This window comes from Apteryx rowi, unplaced genomic scaffold, assembly GCF_003343035.1.
Source record: "Apteryx rowi isolate R43461 unplaced genomic scaffold, aptRow1 scaffold_107, whole genome shotgun sequence".
In the NCBI taxonomy this organism is placed as follows: Eukaryota; Metazoa; Chordata; class Aves; order Apterygiformes; family Apterygidae; genus Apteryx; species Apteryx rowi.
In genome coordinates, this window is record NW_020447275.1 from 2,145,824 (window position 1) to 2,164,805 (window position 18,982).

Sequence of the window (18,982 nt, forward strand, 5' to 3'; positions counted from 1 at the left end):
TATTGAGATCTTTTTTAGGCCTATTTTTGAAAATACTTGGACTAGAGATGAGATCCTATATGGATCATTTTAAATATCCAGTAAGAAAATATGTACAATGGTAGATAATATTCAGATAATATTCAGCATGAATTAGATGTGTCAGCTGGAACTGTTTCAGTCCATACATACAGTTTTTTGTTCACTGAGTATGTAAGTGTCAATGCATCTCCCACCAGAAACAGTCTTTATATTTGTTGAGGGAGAGATCTAGAATTCTTGCTGAAAAAACAACAATGGTTGAAGTTCAGCCATATTTAAGATTCTGTCTAGTTGTCAGCTTATGAATAAATGGTAATGCAATAGCCAAGATGTTAAAAATGATTGATCTAAAGTTAGTTTGCTAAAGCTTATTATATTTTGTGTATTTGTCAAGCAATGTTTCTCTCTCGATTTAAAACAAGTGCATACTGAAGTCATTGAGAGGTGTTGAATGCTTTTGAAAATCATATAAATTATATGCTTACAGTGATAATTAGTTTAAGCAACTAGGGATTTTAAGGTAAATTTTAACCTTTAGCACTGAGTTTCGTTGCAATAGACGATGAATTACACTGTTCTTACGGTCTCTTTTCAAACATATAATGGTCTTTTCAGATATGAAGAACCTGAATTTTCTATAGACTGTTTGCCATTCATGATGGTGTAAATGGGATATTTAAGGTATGTTGCATTTCCCTCTACCTTCTCACATTAACATTGTTTAGACTGTACAGTCTTTGGGACAAAAACAGTATGTCTTTATACAACGTAAAATACAATGGCACAAGATCTGAAGATGCCTTGAAGGAGCCTAAAAGGTAGCTTTTGTGGAATTTAGGCACATAGAAGTGCAATTACATGAACTGCCAAATTTATGTAGGCACAAGAAGGGTCATAGGTACCTATGTTTTTCCTGGAAAAATTAGGGTCATAAAGTTCTGCTGTGGTGCATGCTCATCAGCACTTTTATCTTAATTGAGCTTATTGTGTAAGCTGAAGACAGCCAAAGGGTATTTGAACTCCTCTTTAAAGTGGGGTGCATGTAGAGAAAGGAAACTTAATTACCTTAGAGTATCTGGACTTCTCTAAGATGTTTTGTCCATATTGATTCCATTAGCTAACCTTCATTCCTCCTTGGCATGAAACACCTACCTGGATTCCCTATATTAGTAAAGGACCCGAGCAGCAATTGAGCCTTCTCTATCCTTTATCCCCTCATTTTAATGAGGGCTTAAGAGTGTCCATGGGACATAAAATGTGTATGCTGTTGTCTAAACACTAACAGTGGGATTAATGTTAAGTATCCTGAGAAATCAACTGTAATGTAAAAAGCTTATATTTGTTGTATGTAATCACTTTTCATCCTTTTGATATGTCATAATTTATACAAATAATGAAAATTTCTTTTAAGATTTTTATTACTAGCCTAATCAAGGAAGTTAACATTTGAAAACAGCAAGGGAATTAGTAGTAAGGTTGTTCTGTTTTCTGGAATACTACTATGGGCTGTTATATATCGCATGCAAAATTTTGGGCCAGCAGCCATCTGCTTTGCTGCAGTCATGCCAAACTATTGGATTAGATTGCACATCCCTGATTTGCTCCACTATTTTAATGGATTTAATCTATTTGGAATGTTATTATTCAGAAGAATGTCAAAAACGTAATGTCTCCGGAAGCCTGGCAGTCTTCCTAAAAAGTGACCAATTTGAGTGTGCGTTCTGCTTTATTATAATGCCATTGACATCAGGAAAGTTGACATGCTTTCAAAAATATCTGAGGGGATCTAGAAATGAAAGAAGCTGCTGATTGTCAAGTTGTATCGCATGAAGGACAGCAGGTATAATATTTCTAGAACAAAAGTTTAATTTGATCTTAATAGGGATTTGAATTATGAGGCCCAGCTCCAAAAAAAAAAACCCTCACCCTTCAAACATCTAGCGGCTCTGAAAACACCTGTGTACCTTCAGACTTATACTGAGAATTTATCCTTTCAAACTTTTATTTAATAGTCCACTGCACTTGGCTGTTATCTTATGTTTTCATCCTTCTATCTCTCTTACCCAAAGATAAATTCTGATCTGATATCTTCACCATTATGATTTTTTTTCTATTTATCCTTAGTCCTTATATATTCCTATTCAATGTGGTGTTGCAAAATTTACATCATCTTTTTTCACCACCCTTTCAGGCTGTCTTTTACTGTTTTCTCTGAACTTGCTACTTTTTCAAGTCAATGCGCTATGTTAATGACAACATAATCTCTCATCTACTCACTAGTACTTGTACAAACCTTTAGGCTCTATTTAGGCTAATAATATGCATATTAATATCTTATTTGCATTTTTTGCAAACTATCAGAATCTAGTTAGCAGGACAACGTATCAAATCACGAAAAGGCCTGCTTGCTATGTAAGCTCAGACTCCTTTAACACTTGAATAGCTTGTGGAAGTTTGGGGTTGAGGGAGAACAGTTTATTATATAAACTGATAATTAAGACAGGAGAGACTACTGTGACTTAGTTTACTTCTCATACTGAAGGCAATGCAAGTTAGAACTAGAGCACAAGAGAAATATCTGATAACTGGTTTTAAAATTTCTGTAGCAATCCATGGATAACTATCCTCGCTGTTAGTTATACACCTGATTCCTAGTCTAAAGTAGTCCAAACCATTCACCTGTTTCCTAGTTTAAAGATGTTTCATCTTGACTTCTATTTATATTCCTGCCTACTGACTGCAGAGATCTCTTTTATTAACTTTCTATTATCTATATAGATAGCTGTAGACTGTAATCAAGATACTTAATCATGTGTTTGGTAAACAAAGCAAATGAAGTCTCTTGAATGTGTTACTACCCAGTATGTTCTACAGTACACTTCTGTGGTGTATATTCTGGACAGATGCTTGAGCCTCCAGTTTACCCAAAAGCTGTTCAACAGTGCTAGTGTATCACCAAATATGAAATAATAAATCATTCTGAAATGAAAGCACATTAGTCTGGACATGGTCCGGCTCTGATATGATCCCATACTATTTGGTCAGCTCACGAATCAGTAGGAGTACCTGGCAGCTACCCAGGATATGTAGCATAAACATATTCTTAGCCATTCTCATGGCTTTTTCAGAATGCTGCTAACTTTTTTGAATGCTCCTTTAATTATGGACAACAGGATACAGTATTCAAGGAATGCTTGTGCCAGCACCAAATACAGATGGAGCTGCTGTATCCTCACTCAATAGTCTGTCAATATGAGCTCTTTTGGCTGCACGGTTAAACCAAAGCTCATGTTTAACTAACCATCTACCATGAATCCCAAGCCCTTTTAAGAATTACCTCTTTTCTGTATTGATTTCCCTAATCCTATGCCTGTATTCTGTTATTTGCTCATAGACATCTGAATTTATATTTGGACACATCCAAAAAGGCTAGAGTCCAGAAGGGGAGGACCTTCTATCGATAACGGATCTGGCCAAAAAGAAGTCTAACCATCTCACAGAGGGTGACTGTAATGTAAGTGTATGAAATGAATGTAATCAAGTGAACTCTTTCCAGGATTACAGTCTGCAACTTCTGCAACATTACTAGAAGACAGAACGATCTTCTACTGGAAACTTGCCTGCACCACGATGGTGCCTAAAGAGGTATCACCAAAGCAGGTACAGAAAGATCCGCATTTAAGTGTTCTGCTTGAGTCTAGTCAGGGGCAAAGAACATTTGGAGAGAAATACCAAATCCCACTGAATAGAGACTACACTAAACTTCTACAGTTTAAAGTCAGTGCACATCAGATCATTCTGTGCAGTTCTGTGATACCAGTTATCCATACTACCTACACTGTGGATGCCGAAATATTCTCCCACTCGGAATACATCAGTTTCCTTTGCAAGATAACCTGGTACAGGGAAAATGGAGATGTGCAGATCTGTTCAGTAATTTAACTCAAGCAGATGCTCATATCAGTAGGAAGAAAAAAGGTGAACTAGGCCACAAGCACTCATGTTTCAGGTAAGTCAGAGTGGTTGTTGAGGGTAGGTTGGGTTATTAAGAAGAGAAGCTCTATTAGTGTGCCCATTATACAGCAGGTACCATTAGCCTTCTCTTGCCTTGCTGTCATATCTGCAACAGCTTGTACATCTCTAAAGCTAACACCAAAAGCTTGCCTTAGACACTATCAGGAGCTGATGTGATATCCTCTGGAGAGCTGCTGTTTCAACAGTTCTTGTGGAACATGGTCTGCAAAGAAATGAGCTCTCCTTAAGCATCTACATAGAAAGTTTCCTAGTTTGTCCTTGGCATGGTGAATAACTTCAGAGGTTTGGACTTGCCAGTAGCGCATTATTTAGTATGACATGCCTGTTTTCTCAGCATCCACAGAAATTACATAGGGGAGATATTTCTGTTCCTGTTCTTGGCAGCTATTCTCAACAACAAAATCAATGATTTACCAGCTATTTGCCAGTGACCAGCAGGCTAAAGAAGGCATTGCCATGGAGCTCCAGAGGCATTTAAGCAAGGTCCTTCTGCTAATGCCAGATCCTGGTCCTGCATGACCTAAAATATTTTGTATCTACAGAAAATATATTCATTTTGTTCTCTTAAAAAATTTCTAGGGCTCCTGGATACAGCATTTCTCTTTACCCATAATACAATGACATACCTGCACAGCAGAAAGAACTCTATTAGGCACTTTCTGGTTAAAAGAAAATTTGTCTTGCAGGTCCAGTTTGTTTCCTGCAATGTTACTCAATCCATGGACTAAGGAGATAACATCTTCCAGTCTGATTTCTAGCTTATAAGTCACTACTGACCTAAAAAAGGAGCAAATTTTGCTCCTTTCCATCCCTGATTCTGTATAGATTTAAAAATTACCATAATTCTATATTAACTTTAAGAGTGAAATAAGCAGACTCTTTCTAAATTGCAATCCAAAATAGAACTTTAGCTGCTATAGATACAGTGATTTTTACCAGTGGCTCAGTTGGTACTTAGTTTGAAAAATTCTGTTGATTCAATTCAGAAATGTCATCCAAAAAACAGTAATTATTTTTCCAGATAAACCACTTATGCTTCAGAATGATTTGTAAATAGTTGTGAAAATTAGAAAATATTGGCTAGTTGCTTTCAATCTGCTATATTCTTCTCTATTTACATTTTTTCTGTTTTAATTAACTTTCATTTTCCAGATTATATGACTGAACCTCTGGACAGTTGTTAGCTCCCAGTTAAAACATTGCTCACATGAGTTAAAATAGATGCTTAATTATAATAAGCAGCTATAATGTTCTCCCCTTCCCCTGTTTCTCTTTCATCATTCCCTTATTAAGAGAAATTGAGAACTAAGACTTGAAAGATTGTTCACTGAAAAGCTATGTAGATATGTCTTGGCATACGGCCTGAGTTAGCTGAACTATTTGTAGTGTGTACTGGCAAACTAACAAATAAGCATTATTATGATTCCCTAGGTCATTCTGTCATTACATATTCTGGATACATATGAAGACTCAATCAGAATGAATTCAAATGATTTATTTTCAGAGAAACAGTAATGTTTCTCGAACTTTTATGAAATCTCAGTCTGTATAGTTAATTTTTGAAGACATACATTCATGAACCTTCCTGAATGTATTAGGTTCACAGTAAGCTTATATTCACCAATATCACAGAAACTAATGGAAGTTCAGGAAATGGAGAGTTAGAATTTCTTGGGCATTCTTTAAGTGTTGACCATGATGGGGTTCTAGTTCTTTTTCAGTTCCCTTTTCAGTTTTGGGGAAGGCTGACTTCCTTGGCCAAGGTTGTTAACCCAACACTTAAGTTTAAGGATAGAGTTTTGAAGAGGAGGACTGAGATAATTTGGTACTGGCTGCAGTTCTTGCACCAATTAGGAATCTCCTGGCAGATAGCAAGGTGTTTTGCCCTAGGCCTTAAACCTGGGATTGGGTATAGGTAATTTTTCAGGCTTTGAGCCTGAGAAACAGGGCAGAAAACATCCTTTCTTATGGACAGAAATGGCACAAAAGAGCAGGACCACTTCTGGAGTGTCTAGTTTAAGGCAGTTGTACAAAACTGTAACCAAGATGGAAAAAATGGATGCAGGAGAAACAGTAAACCAAATGGGGGAATGCACAGAAAATAAACTAACAGGGAGCTACATATCTATCAGTACTAAAACCTCACATAATTTCCCAAAGTGATTATACATTTATATAGCATTAAGTAGGAAAAGAATGAAATAAAACTGAACAGTGCTTCACATAAACTAGCTAGCTGTGTTACAGCAGCTCATAATCTGCCTACTGGTACTACACTATAGTTGGCTGTGGAGACCTTGGAATGGGATATAGAAGGGAATAAACTAATGGAATGGTGAGTTTTGTGTATGAACTCTCCAGCTAACAATGTCTGTGATTGCCCTCAGAAAAGACAACTAGTTATAACTCAAGGACAAATTAAAAGATATGACTAAGTAAAGAATATAAATTCAGGTCTTAATCCTAAAATTCATATTCGTGTGAGCAGACTGCAGAATCTAGTCTGCATTTACAAACGCTGAACAAGACAGAAAAATAGCACAAAGATTATTGTAATCTTACAGCAACAGAAAGAAGCTGAAGTAAACAAGCTGGAAAAAAAGAAAGATTGCCATGGAGCCATGGATTAACACAGGTTGAGAGCAGCAAAGGTGAACTGAATACACATTTCTAGCTAAACTGACAGCAAAAAAGCCCTTTCCTACATTCGGGTACATTAGCAGAGTTACAGAGAAGGTATGTGAAAGTTTCTTCTTTTTGGTTCTGAGGTGGCTGTACCTGGAAACAGTGCTTCCAGTTCTAAATTATCAACATGAATTCAAAGAGCTAACTGCAAAAATTAGAAGTCTCTAAATGCTGGGGGAGGAATTTAGGAAAATTGTGAAACCATGAGCCCAATACATGGCATTACTAGAAAAAAATGGGAGGTTACAACTTAATTTCAATTAAAGAAATCTTTCCATCAGTATCTGGATGTATTGTCTTAGTCCAACACATTAGGATCTTTAAAGCCAAATTGGAAATACTCCTGCAAATGGGAACAATATTACCTTGATGCAGGGATTAACTACATTAAATAATGGTTTTTTTCATCTTTAAATGCTATGACAAGAAAAAGCTATACTGATTAATAAACCAATCTGGCTTTGCAGGGAAATGTAAGTAGCTATGCTATATATAACAAATAAGAGGGAAAAATAGAATAGTAATGAATTTAAACAGTGAGCTATGAAATACAGCAAATTAACAGTAGAATAAAAGTGACAAACAAAATCTATGGTCAGCAGAGTAGAAAGATAAGGAGTTCTTAAAGCATACAAACATTTAAGCATATTATGAAAATAACAAACAAAAATACAACACAAACCCCTTTCAATGACAGCCATCCATTCCTTAATGGGAATCTCAGAAATTTTTAGAATGCAGTAACGCCAGCAAAAATGCTGAGATGAACTATTCAATGCATACTTGTTCTGCATTTGGGCAAAAATCCAACCAGTGAATTTCTATCACACAATACTTTAATCACAAAAGGATGTTAAATAGCAGCCAATTATACCAGATATTTCAGATCTAGAAAACTTTCACCAGGGAATTCTGAAGAGCTGGCTGGCTGATGAGGTCTCTAGGCTACTGATGTTATTACTAATCCTGATATGATGGAGAAATTCCAGAGGACTGGAAAAAGCTAATATGTCAATATTTTAAATGGCTAAATTGGATCATTAGGATAATTCTATGTCAGTCTCATCTGAGGAAAAATAATGAGGAAAATTGATACAGAATGAAACTTGTATAATATAAGTCAGGTTGATAAAGGCTTATAGAAAAGACAGTTTGTCAAGTGTATTTGATTGCTTAATGAGACTGTAAGTTGGCATATAATGGTACAAGTTTGGATTGATATTCTAAGGCTTTTATAAGGCATTTTGATTTAGAAACCAGAATGACATATAATCAATATAGTTCTCATTAAATGAATTAAAGATTGAGAAGAGTTATATCTCAATATACATCAGCAAAATGGAATTATCACTAGTCAGGTGTGTTCTGTGCATAGCCCTACAAGAACAGGTTCTTGGCTTTTTCTCTTTTTTTTTTCCTTCCCTTTAATAGAGATTTATTTCAAACATGTCTTAACTAAAGGATATCCTCGAGTTCTTGTTACCCAGGTGGCAAACCTTACTTACAAAGTACTGGCTGTCTAATCTAAGAGTAGAAGGTGGGATATGGGAAGTGCATGCTGAAGGCACCTAACTTCTGCAGATTCCACACTTTTTATATTAATATTCTGCAAGACCCCAACATCTGCTTATGCAGATATCCAGCAGAGTCACAGTCCTGACAGCACCGAGAACCTCAGCAGCTGTCTCACTCCTACGCACCACTGTCTGCCACGCTCTTAGGAGTGCTTCATTCACAGCTTCTAACGGAGTGGCCAACGCACAGCTATCGCAGCCGCACCCTCCCTCTCCTTTTTGAATCTTGTCTGTTCTTCACTGGAAGGCAGTTCTTCAGCAAGAGGAGTAGCCAGCATACCTTCTTCAGAGCAGCCAGAAACAGGCCGTTGAGAGACTCCGTGGGACATGTGAGTGACTGCCAGCAGACAAAGTAATTTAAACGGGACCTGCAGCGTTGTTCTGTTGTTAGGCTGTTACTAAGTGGGATGGTGTTAGCTTCATTTGAACCTTCTCTTTTGCTGTTTCAAAACAAAGGAAATGTTTCTGCTCAGTGTCAGCTGAAACTGCCAGGTCAGCAGAAAATGTCACATTCCTGCCCTCAGAAAAAGGGTCCAGGTCCAGAGTGGTTGGAGATTTTTTGCTTTGCAGCTCCAAGTCTAAGCATAAGCTGTGTAAACAGCAAGGCCTGATATTTGGCCCTGTCCTTAAGTAACTGCTTGCTCAGTGTGGGTTTTGTTCTGAACCTTGTTCTGAGGTCCCACTTCTCTCCACACAGTAGGGACTGGCATACCATATTCAGAGTTTCTGGTGAAAATGAAAATGACCAACTGGGAAAGAAAAATGAAAGAAAATGAAGACCAACTGGGAAGATGGGGCAAGGAAGAGGAAGGATTAAAATGCTTGAATTGACAAATCATTTGTCAAGGCTGGAAAAGATATAGTTAGATAATTCTTAATTACAGAAATTTAAATAGATATCTTTAAAACCTTTTTAGCTATGTATATTTAATGGATGTAATGAACAGCTTAGCTGGAATAATTTATGTGGGATTTTCACAGGTTAGTCAAAGTATAAAAATTTTGAGCCATATTCTCCCTATTTATAAAAATATGCTTCCAAAGTAAAAATGGCTTCCTAAATAATTACATCTTTAAAACCAAAATCAGAAGTTAGATTCAAAATAGATTGATGGAGTGAAAACATCAACTTTAAACACAGGACATGTTTTACATTTTTGGTTGAAGTGTGTTTTGTTTTGGTTTTTGTGAAAATCAAATAAACAGAAATCAAACTTATGCACAAATAGACAGAATTTATCTGCAAGTCCTTAGAATTCTTGCTCTTCTGACAAGAAAACATCTAAAAATAGAAGGCAATGTGGATCCTCCGTGGCTGCAACTTTGAACATTTTACACCACCTCACAATCTAGACCCTCATCTTCACCGTCTTTCAGCACAGATGAGGTATGGCTGTGGTTGTAATGTCATACCTAATCTTGGTTTTACATCTGGAATCAAACTATGAGGAAAACGCAGGTGAAATCGTTGAAGTAATGAAGTGAAAAACAAAAACATTTCCATTCGGGCTAGTTGTTCTCCAAGACAGTGTCTTCTTCCTGGATTGGAAAAAAGTTTTTGGAAAGATGGTTTTAAAATTATTTAATTACATTTTCACTCATATTATGAATGAAAATAGTCATTTCTGTGTTCTAGGAGGAACTCTGAATTTGATGTTGGTGTTCTGTAAGAAAGGATAGATGGCAATTTATGGCAAGTGCGTTTTAGAAAATTTGTAGTTTTCACTACACGAATGCTATTGAAGCTAATCCTGTCAAATGTATTTAGATAAGCCATTAGCCATTTTATCCTGCCTTGAAGTGCCACTCTAGACAGAAAATGTTTTAAACAAATGATACTGAATTTCAGCCTCTGTCTCCTACTATTCTCTTAATTACACCTGCTGCCAATCACTATTACTTGACATAATAGTAAGTAGAAAGATATGAAACAGCTCTGGATAATGCCTTGAAATGTTAGTTCCCATATCATGCATGACTAGTTGCAAGGGGTAAAGGTGTTTGTGGAAGAAACAGATGAATGGATAACAAAATCTGGAACAGATAAGGTAAAAAGTAGCTTAATAAAATACATGGAATTTATCACATCTAACTTGGGCCACTTAGAAACTGTGCATCTCATCTAAGGGAATTGTTTTGGCTCTTCTTAAAATTTTTGGAGAAAGAGTATCCCGATAGGTAAACTAAGTCATCCTGTAGACAAGGCTATGTTTTTTCACTGACTGCAGAGGTAGCCCAAAACCTAATTTTTAGGTAGCTAAAAATATGTGAAATTCCCCTACCTTATAGACATCAAAAGACAGATCCATAAAGATGATTTAGGACCATCAGAATACTTCCTCAAGACAAGGCAGTGCTATATACTGACTCCCAAGCTAGTTCTGAATAATATCTGCAATTTCTGGTGCTGATCTGAGTGCTGAAATTTGAAAGCTGATTGTGTAAATCACCTGTACATAACTTCAGCAGCAAAGGACTATGCACGTTAATTGCAAAACAAATATCACTTATTTACCACAATAATATGAAATGTATAAAACCCTCAGATAAAGAGATAGTACTGTCTTTTTTATTACTTTATATAACAAAATGCTCATCTATATAAAAGATATTAAGCTTTATATTGAATATAATTTTAAAATAGCTATTTCATCAGAACTGTGGATATTCTATATCATGATGTCCATTCCTGATTTATTGCCATTGCTTATATGTTGCACATTTCTAGATTTCTGAAAAAGAGTAATGGAAGGAATCACTTTTACCTAGTGAAAAAGGAACAAATGCATCTTTCTTGATAAACTGCCCACTGCTGTCCAAAAACCTCTCCGGAAAAAACACTTCTGGGTTGCTCCAGTATTTTTCATCAAAATGAACAGAGTAGAGGTTTGTAATGACTGTAGTCCCTTCAGGAACAGAATAACCATGCACAATAGTATCTTTAGAAGTTGCATGAAAAATACCTAGTGGAACTATATTACAGAATCTTAGAACTTCATGCAGAACTGCCTCAGTGTATGGCATTTTGCATTTCTCTTCTAAAGCAGGCATTTTGTTTGGGCCGATGATTAAATCGATTTCTTTTTGAACTTGTCCTGTTAGGAAAAGGAAAAAACCCACCTGTTTATGGTGTAATAGTTTAAATAAAAAATTAAAGGATATAAAATATATGCTTTTAAAAGAATACTGAAACATGAAATATCTTATACAACAATATAATACCTTATAAGCTCTTAAATTCAGAGTCTGTTTTCCTTATCCTGCTACTAGGAATTCCTACTAGCATATACACCAGTAATCTTCATTTCAAAAGTAATTATTTTCAATATGATGCCTTAATATACTTTTCTTCGCTCAGTATATTTTTATTTCTGGAGCTCTTCAAAACTAAGAGAACAAGCATGAGACTGCAAAGACAAAGTACACCAAATACGTAAGTGGACATAGATAATTCTGAAATAAGCCACTTAAACTTTCCCTTGTTTAATTCTGCCATGATTCTTTAGAATTTTACAGCATAAAATCATACATTCTTAAACTGAAATATCTGGTAACAATAAAGTGAGAGTAAGAGGGACAGCAGTAGTTAGAGTCTAAATTTTAACTGTAAAGGAACAAATTAAATTATTCTTTAAGCTTTTTTTAAAAATAATTTCACAGGGTATTTAAATAATCTCATATGGATTCAAACCTCTTTCTTTTTTTCTGTTACTTTGTTTGCTGAAACTGTCAAACAGCCCCTAATTAATATAAAGTTGGATTTTTACACTTCCTGTGGGTTCAGTAATGAAAAGCTGGGCAATCACAGAAAAATTATAGAAGAATCACCAGGTTCTTTAATCTGAAGTTAACATATTTCACATCAGAATAAAGAGACAAGAAGCAGCTTAGTGAAAGTCTGTTTTGTAATCTAGTCATGTATGAGTGTATATTGTAATACTTAGATGGAGAAAGTCTAAATAAATGAAACATTGGTAATTTTTATTTTTACCCAGATGAACTGATTTTGAATCCTGATTTAGGAATTCATGATGTTGCAAAATCTGAGATCAGAAGATGATTTTAGGTGAGTGGATCTCTATGAAACTGGCTAATGTTTAAGAGGAAAAACTACAAAGTTTTCTTGATCTCCATTGAAAAATACTGTCTTGGTCAGATCTTAATGGAAAAAGAGTAAGGATGTTCTTGTTTTAAGATCTGGATGTTGTTTGTGAAGCAGGACAGAATGATTTAGATCAGAAGGTCAGAGACTTTGATTTAAGTGAACTTTTTTGTATTTAAGCTTCTTATATATATGTAAAGAATAAATATACCCTTTTGACTAATTATGGCACTTAATGCACCTCCTTGTTAATAAAAATATGGAGCATGTATATATGCATCCTAAAGCTTAAGTAATCAGATTCTAATTTTTTCATTTTATTATATTAAATTTTTCTTTTTTGATAGCTTATTATATTGTGCTAAGCATATAGATGAATTGGTGAAACTCAGAAGCATTAAATTTTTTTTAAATCCATTTGTTGTAAACCATCTTAAATGTGCTGACTGGTTAAAAACAGCAAAAGCAGTTTTAAGCTTCCACAAAAAATTATCGGTTGTAGTTAGTGAACAGAAGCTAGGTACTTCTTTCATATGTCCTTCAAGATTTCTAGAACTAACACTTCAAATCCCGTCATTTAAAATCCTGTCAGACCTTGCTTTTACTCCTGGGCCAGATGAAAAAAGTTTTCCTATTTTTAATCTCTAATCAGTTTCCTTGTATTGAATGAATGAATTACCTAACTAGAAAGGATGAAATAAGAACATACGTGAGAAGTTAGGGCTGTCAGAAGATATTTGAGCAAACTTTGGTTCTACTTGCTTAGCCAGATATTTTAACCAGTATTTGAACCAGTTTGGTGAACATGAGACTTAAAATAATAATAGTGATTAAAAAAAACCTTCGGCATCAATTTTTTAATTTAATCCCAATGATTTATATTGTTTATAGTGTGTCAGGTCTTAACATATGTAAAGCTGTATTTAAAGCTGTATTTAACTAAAAGTGTTAATACAAAATTTGACCTTTAATTTAAAAAGAATTATTGCCCATCCATTTTAAATTAAAAATTTTTCTAACTGAGGAAATTAGAAGGCACAAAGTCATGCACTCATTACCATAAGAAGAAAATGTAATCAGTCACATATAATATCTGGTTCCCATGCAGCACTTCAGATCTCAAGAGCTTTATAGCCATGGGTAGTGTTGTAATTCCCATTCTACAGATGATGAAATTGATGTTAGAGCAATATTATTTGGTTAAAGTATAAACAGTAGCTTTCCAGGTCTTAAAGTTTGTGTCATTTAGTCTGCTTTTTCTTCAGAGACTGAAGTTAGTTGAACTAAGCACTGGTAAGGTTTTGACAGGAAAAGCGAAGTGTGGGCAGTGAAACAAGAAGCATGACTGTTTACCTCTAAATTCCAAATTTTTGCACAAAATGTCTGGGCTGGCATTCAAACATCCATATGGCTACCTCACTTCAGAATGACTCTAACATCTTTTTATTTTTAAATGCTATTTTCCAAAAGTATAAAAATATGTCTAAGTCTATTTTGAAGTGAGGCTCTTAAGGATAAAAAGAAATTGTACCCAAACACTTAGCCAAAACTTGATTTACATAATTTTTGCTGATGATTTAGCGCATCTGCCAACCAATATTATGCATTGTACCACTAAACTTACATATTTTAAGATAAATTCTTTATTTTAAAAAATTGTTAAAACTCCATAAAAATTTATTCCCAAAACAATATACTAAAATATTATCCTTATACTTAATATCTCCTTCATCTGCAAATAAAATAAGCTTTTCACATATGCCCATAATACATTTAGAAAAAGATCTAATGGAGTAATATATACAAACCTTTCTTTTTGGTTAGGATTATGGATAGCACTTCAAATTACTACTTTGAAAAAGCATTTTAAAATTGCAATAGGAAAGCGTATCAGTTCCTCAAAATGTCAAAAACCTTACCTTGAATGTTTGGATATAGAGCCATAAGTAACACTGCCCATCTTAAAACATTTGTTGTGGTTTCTGTCCCAGCTATGATGAGTTCTCCAACAGAGAAAATTAAGTTTTCTGTTGAATATGTAGATTCTGGATCATTTGCATTGCAATCCATCTCATCTAAATATGCATCTACAAAATGTCGAGGTGACCGAGGCCTTCTATTTTCAGAGACACGTTCAATAAGCTCTTGAAGAAAGTCATAGACTTCTGCTGCATTTTTAAACAGCTGCTGGTGTTTCCCAAATGGCAAGATACCAATCCAAGGAAAAGCATTATATAAAAATACAGAAGCACTAGCAGCTAATTCAACATTTTCACTAAAAATCCCAATCATGTGCTGAAATTCAGCATCTTCATACGTAAAACGTTCTCCGAAAATAATCAAGTTAGTAATATTTGAAACAGCATTTGTTATCAAGTTCTTGAGATCAAATGGTTTGCCTTTGTATGTATCAATGGCATCAAGAAAAAACATAGATTCTTCTGAAATTTTGTGTTCAAAGGACCTTTGACCATATCCAAAAATTCGAAAGGTATTTACGGCTAATTTGCGATGTTCTGTCCATCCTCTGCCATATTTACTGTTCAGTAAGCCTGAAAAAATATTTTGACACAGTATTTTATGCAACTATTTTTCCTCCCATAAGGTAATAAAACTTTAAAGTATCAGTCCACTCTAAAGGTAAATTATTATGAATTACAAATGACAGCATGATGACTGGAAGAACCACTAAGTGATTGACTATACAAATGATCTCGCTGTCTCAAAGCTGGATTAGGTTTACTTATACTACTCCTGACATACATTTGCCTAACCTATCCTAATAGTAGGGTAATAGATTTTGTACCTTTGTGTGAAGACATATCAGATCAATTTGGACTCGCTTCATATATAGGAAAATTGGATCTAAGATGGAACTGTTGCTAAGGATACTTCCACACAGCAACATGCAGCCTGACTGTAACATCAGCAGGTACATCGAGAGTACTGCGTATCCGTAAAGAAATGAAAGCATTTTAGCAATCGCAGCCCAAGCCTCCTAGGGCACAAAGTGTATACTGTGGCTGCTATTGTGTGCTGAAGCCCATGTTTCCCTTTCTTCACTGTTCTTACTCAGCAACTACTCAAAGTAATACATCTGATAAACACAAGTTAAGAAACGAAATCTTTCTGTAATATAAAATGACCTTTCCTATTAAACTTGAATTCAAAAATTAGTCTAGGTTAAAAGTAGTTAAATTAATTAAGCAGTTTAAGAAAAGTAAATAAATGAATATTGAACATCCCAAGGAAAGCTGTTACAATATGCATTCCAAACTGGAGACAGCTGCAACTTTTGGGTTTCAGGTGAAAGCTTTATAGCACAAAGTAAAACGGATAGTGTGACAGAGATGCTACAGCTCCAAGCATAAAAGGTAGAAAACAAAGAGCAAAAATCACCATGGAAAAATAGTGAACTATTGAACCACAGAAATTTAGTTTGATTGTAAGCTCTGAAATTCCTCCAATTCCTGAAATTCCTCATCCAAATGATTTTGGATGTTAAAGGCCCATCTAATACAGATGTTTTTAATAAGAAGGCTACAGAAAGCAAATCTGCAGCTCATGAGGACTAAATCTACACAGAAGGCAAGACTAGATGCAAAAGAAAATGTTACTCAAAGTTTACACTGAACAATTGGAAGAATTCTAGTAAGAGGTGATAAATGTAGCTATTTCAGAAGATGCTTTCATTGATCATAGCCAAAAGATAACTAACAGATGCTTCAAAGTTAGTTGATCACCAGGAACAAAGTGGCCCATCAACTGTCACTAATTTATGGGGGGAAAAATTTGGAGGCAAAGAATTACGCATCTCTTGCTATGGACCACAGTCCAAGTGTGACAATTCTTTCCAGAATTGAAAGGAATCTTTAATATCTTCAAAGAAGCATCAAGTATTTTATGCAAGGACATAAGGAAGTAGAGAAAATACCTAAAGCAAATGTTTCATGTGATCATAAACCCATCTATGGGGCAAAAAATACATTTCTATGTTTAAGACAGTAGCACTTACCTCCCATGTTTGTCAGCTTCTTAAACAAAGGAAGAGATGGTCTATCTGCAAAAATTTCACTTTGATGGACAAGGCATTCTTTTACTGCATCAAAGCCATTCAGTACAATAGCAGATATACCTCCAAGATCAAGACTGAAAATCTTTGAGGGGAAAGAAAACAAATAATAAAGGTTGTAAAATGTTATTACAAGTAAATCTCAAGACCACATAATGAAAACAAGTAACAAAAAGGTGGAACAACACTAAACATCAGTGCAAACTGTAGACTTGAATAAACTTCAGTACAGCATACAGATTACTAGAGGTTCCACTAGTAATCTAACTGTGGCATCGTAGAGTTTGTTGTGAGATAATTTGTCAAATCTGTCAAAAGATGCAGTAAATGAGCCCATGCTACATTCTGTGCTTTGCAATGCAACTACAGTGGCCCGCTCTCCAAAGTAAGGAATGGGGAGGCTTTCAGATAGTCGCTAAGAAAAAATGTGATTTGTTACCACAATGCACATATATCAGAAAAATGTATTTTCCCCCTAACATTAATAGATATGCTACATAGTTTTTTTAAAGAAGAACTAGAAATAAAATACTTTAATTGTCAACTTTTCTAATTTGCTGGGACCATCTCCCCAGGAGGAAGGAAAGTTTCGCTGCCATATCTGCTCCTCCTCCCTTCCTTAGTAAACGTAAATTCCAGTGGCTTCATTTGGTTAAGGGCAGCCTGACTGAAGCCACATGTTCATATCATGAAGCCTTCCAAAATGTCACGTAGTAATGGCAGACGCAGAAGTGCTGTCAGTCGGGAAAACAAGCTCCATCTAGTCCCTTTGGTCTCTGAAACTGGACAGAATCATCAGAAGACAGATACGAGAGCCGTGGTGAGAGCCAGCAGAGGCTGGCGTAGCCCCGCTAGTCTCACCTCCTGTTTTCAGAAGTGGGTTGCATTAGGTGCTTTGGAGGAAGATGCAATAAGTCCTGCAGAAGGCACATACAGGATAAACAACAGGAAAATCTCATCCTAAGTTCTAAAAATTAAAAATTAGCCTAAACTCTGAAGGTTGAAATCTATATCCCTTTTCATACTTTTTTTAACATTATAATGCTGATATTTTTACCTATACAAATCTACATTTTTTTCCTTGTTCTCAGAACTGTTTACCTCCACTATATGAAGAAGTAAAAAATTTTAGTCTAATTATGCATTCTGTGAAAACTATTTCCTTTTAGCAAGTTTGATTTTTTTCCACTATTATCATTGTTCTATTCCTTTTTTATGTGACAAGAAGAAACTCCTGATATATTTCTCCAGACTATTTGTGATTTTTGTATACTTTGATAGAACTTTTTAATCTTTCTTCCTACACTATACAATACTATTTTTAAAAATCTCTCTGTTGTATTTTTCCAGAGCCCCCAATATCCAGATTGGCCTTCTTCAAGTTTCCTGAAACTCTGCAGGATCCTTTCTGACAGGAGATGGACAGAACTGCTCACAGCACTCCAGGCAAGTAGAAAAGCTTAATTTATTTGATGATATATTTTTCTCCCTATTTCCATACTATTCATCCTAATATTTTGCTTGAAACACTTTTTACTTTTTTCTATTGCCAGAAGAAAAGGAAAGGAATTAAAAGATCACAGAATCACAGAATGGTTGAGGTTAAGATAATCCTATCCTTTTATTTCTCCCATTTAGCATGCTTTTAAGTCATACACTTTGCTTTCCGTTCATGACAAGACTGAGATTACTCTTTCTTTTGTAGCTTTCATAAATGATCTTGACAAAACTTTTTGAAAGATTTATGTTCTATCAACACTCTTTTTGCTTGTTAGGTGTTAAAGTTAAGTGACTCTAACAGTTTGAAAGACATGGTTTTCTTGACAAACCGCGAGTTGTTTGCTGGACACGAAGCTCACTCTTTCACGGACCCCCCGTGAGAATCCTTCCACGTAAAACACTGCGGGCGTTATAAATAAGCCGGAGGCGTACTGCCATGCTCATGGCTGGCTGGCACACAGGGGCTGGCTCGCCAGCTGCTGCCAAAAAGCGTGTGTACACGCACACACTTACAAATGCTGAGGCCTGCCTGCCTTTCTCCTGCTAGGGGAGCGAGTTCGGGTTCAGCTTTCATGAAACTTGCAGGATATAGCTGTCGCCCGAAGCTGACTGAGGAATTTGGAAGATACTTCGGGAAGGTTCACAGATAGCAAAACTGCTTAAGTCTTTTCTCTAGGGGAGACCAAAAGTAACTGTAAGGGAAAAAGTCCGATGTATGAGAAAGTACGAAAAGGAAAAAACTGAAAAAATCCGTTCTCAGAGATAAACATGTAAATAAATAGCGCAGGTGTCCCCCTTACAGCACTTTGTTTTTAAAACAACGTGTTCTCAGTGAAAATGCTGCCTCGTCCAGGCGCCTCCCCGTTGCCGGGGGCCGTGCTGGTGTGTCTGTTCGTCTGCGCCTTCGCGGCCTCTCTGGGAGCCGCCGCCGCCGCGGGCAGCAGGAGGCCGGCGCGGCGCAGGGCCGTGCCCAAGAGGGCGCCCGGCCCGCGG

The 18,982-nt window shown here is 35.8% G+C and overlaps 1 protein-coding gene across 1 annotated transcript; it reads right to left on the reverse strand.

The window, feature by feature from the left end:
* Window positions 1-5,295: 5,295 nt before the first annotated feature.
* LOC112968449 (vitamin D 25-hydroxylase) lies at window positions 5,296-16,826 on the reverse strand. The gene is made up of 5 exons (XM_026070726.1): window positions 16,727-16,826; window positions 16,433-16,630; window positions 14,337-14,969; window positions 11,081-11,410; window positions 5,296-9,854 (listed from the first exon to the last, which is right to left on the reverse strand). The coding sequence occupies exons 1-5, from the start codon at window positions 16,824-16,826 to the stop codon at window positions 9,679-9,681; spliced, it is 1,437 nt and encodes a 478-aa protein (XP_025926511.1). The 3' UTR covers window positions 5,296-9,678.
* Window positions 16,827-18,982: the final 2,156 nt, after the last annotated feature.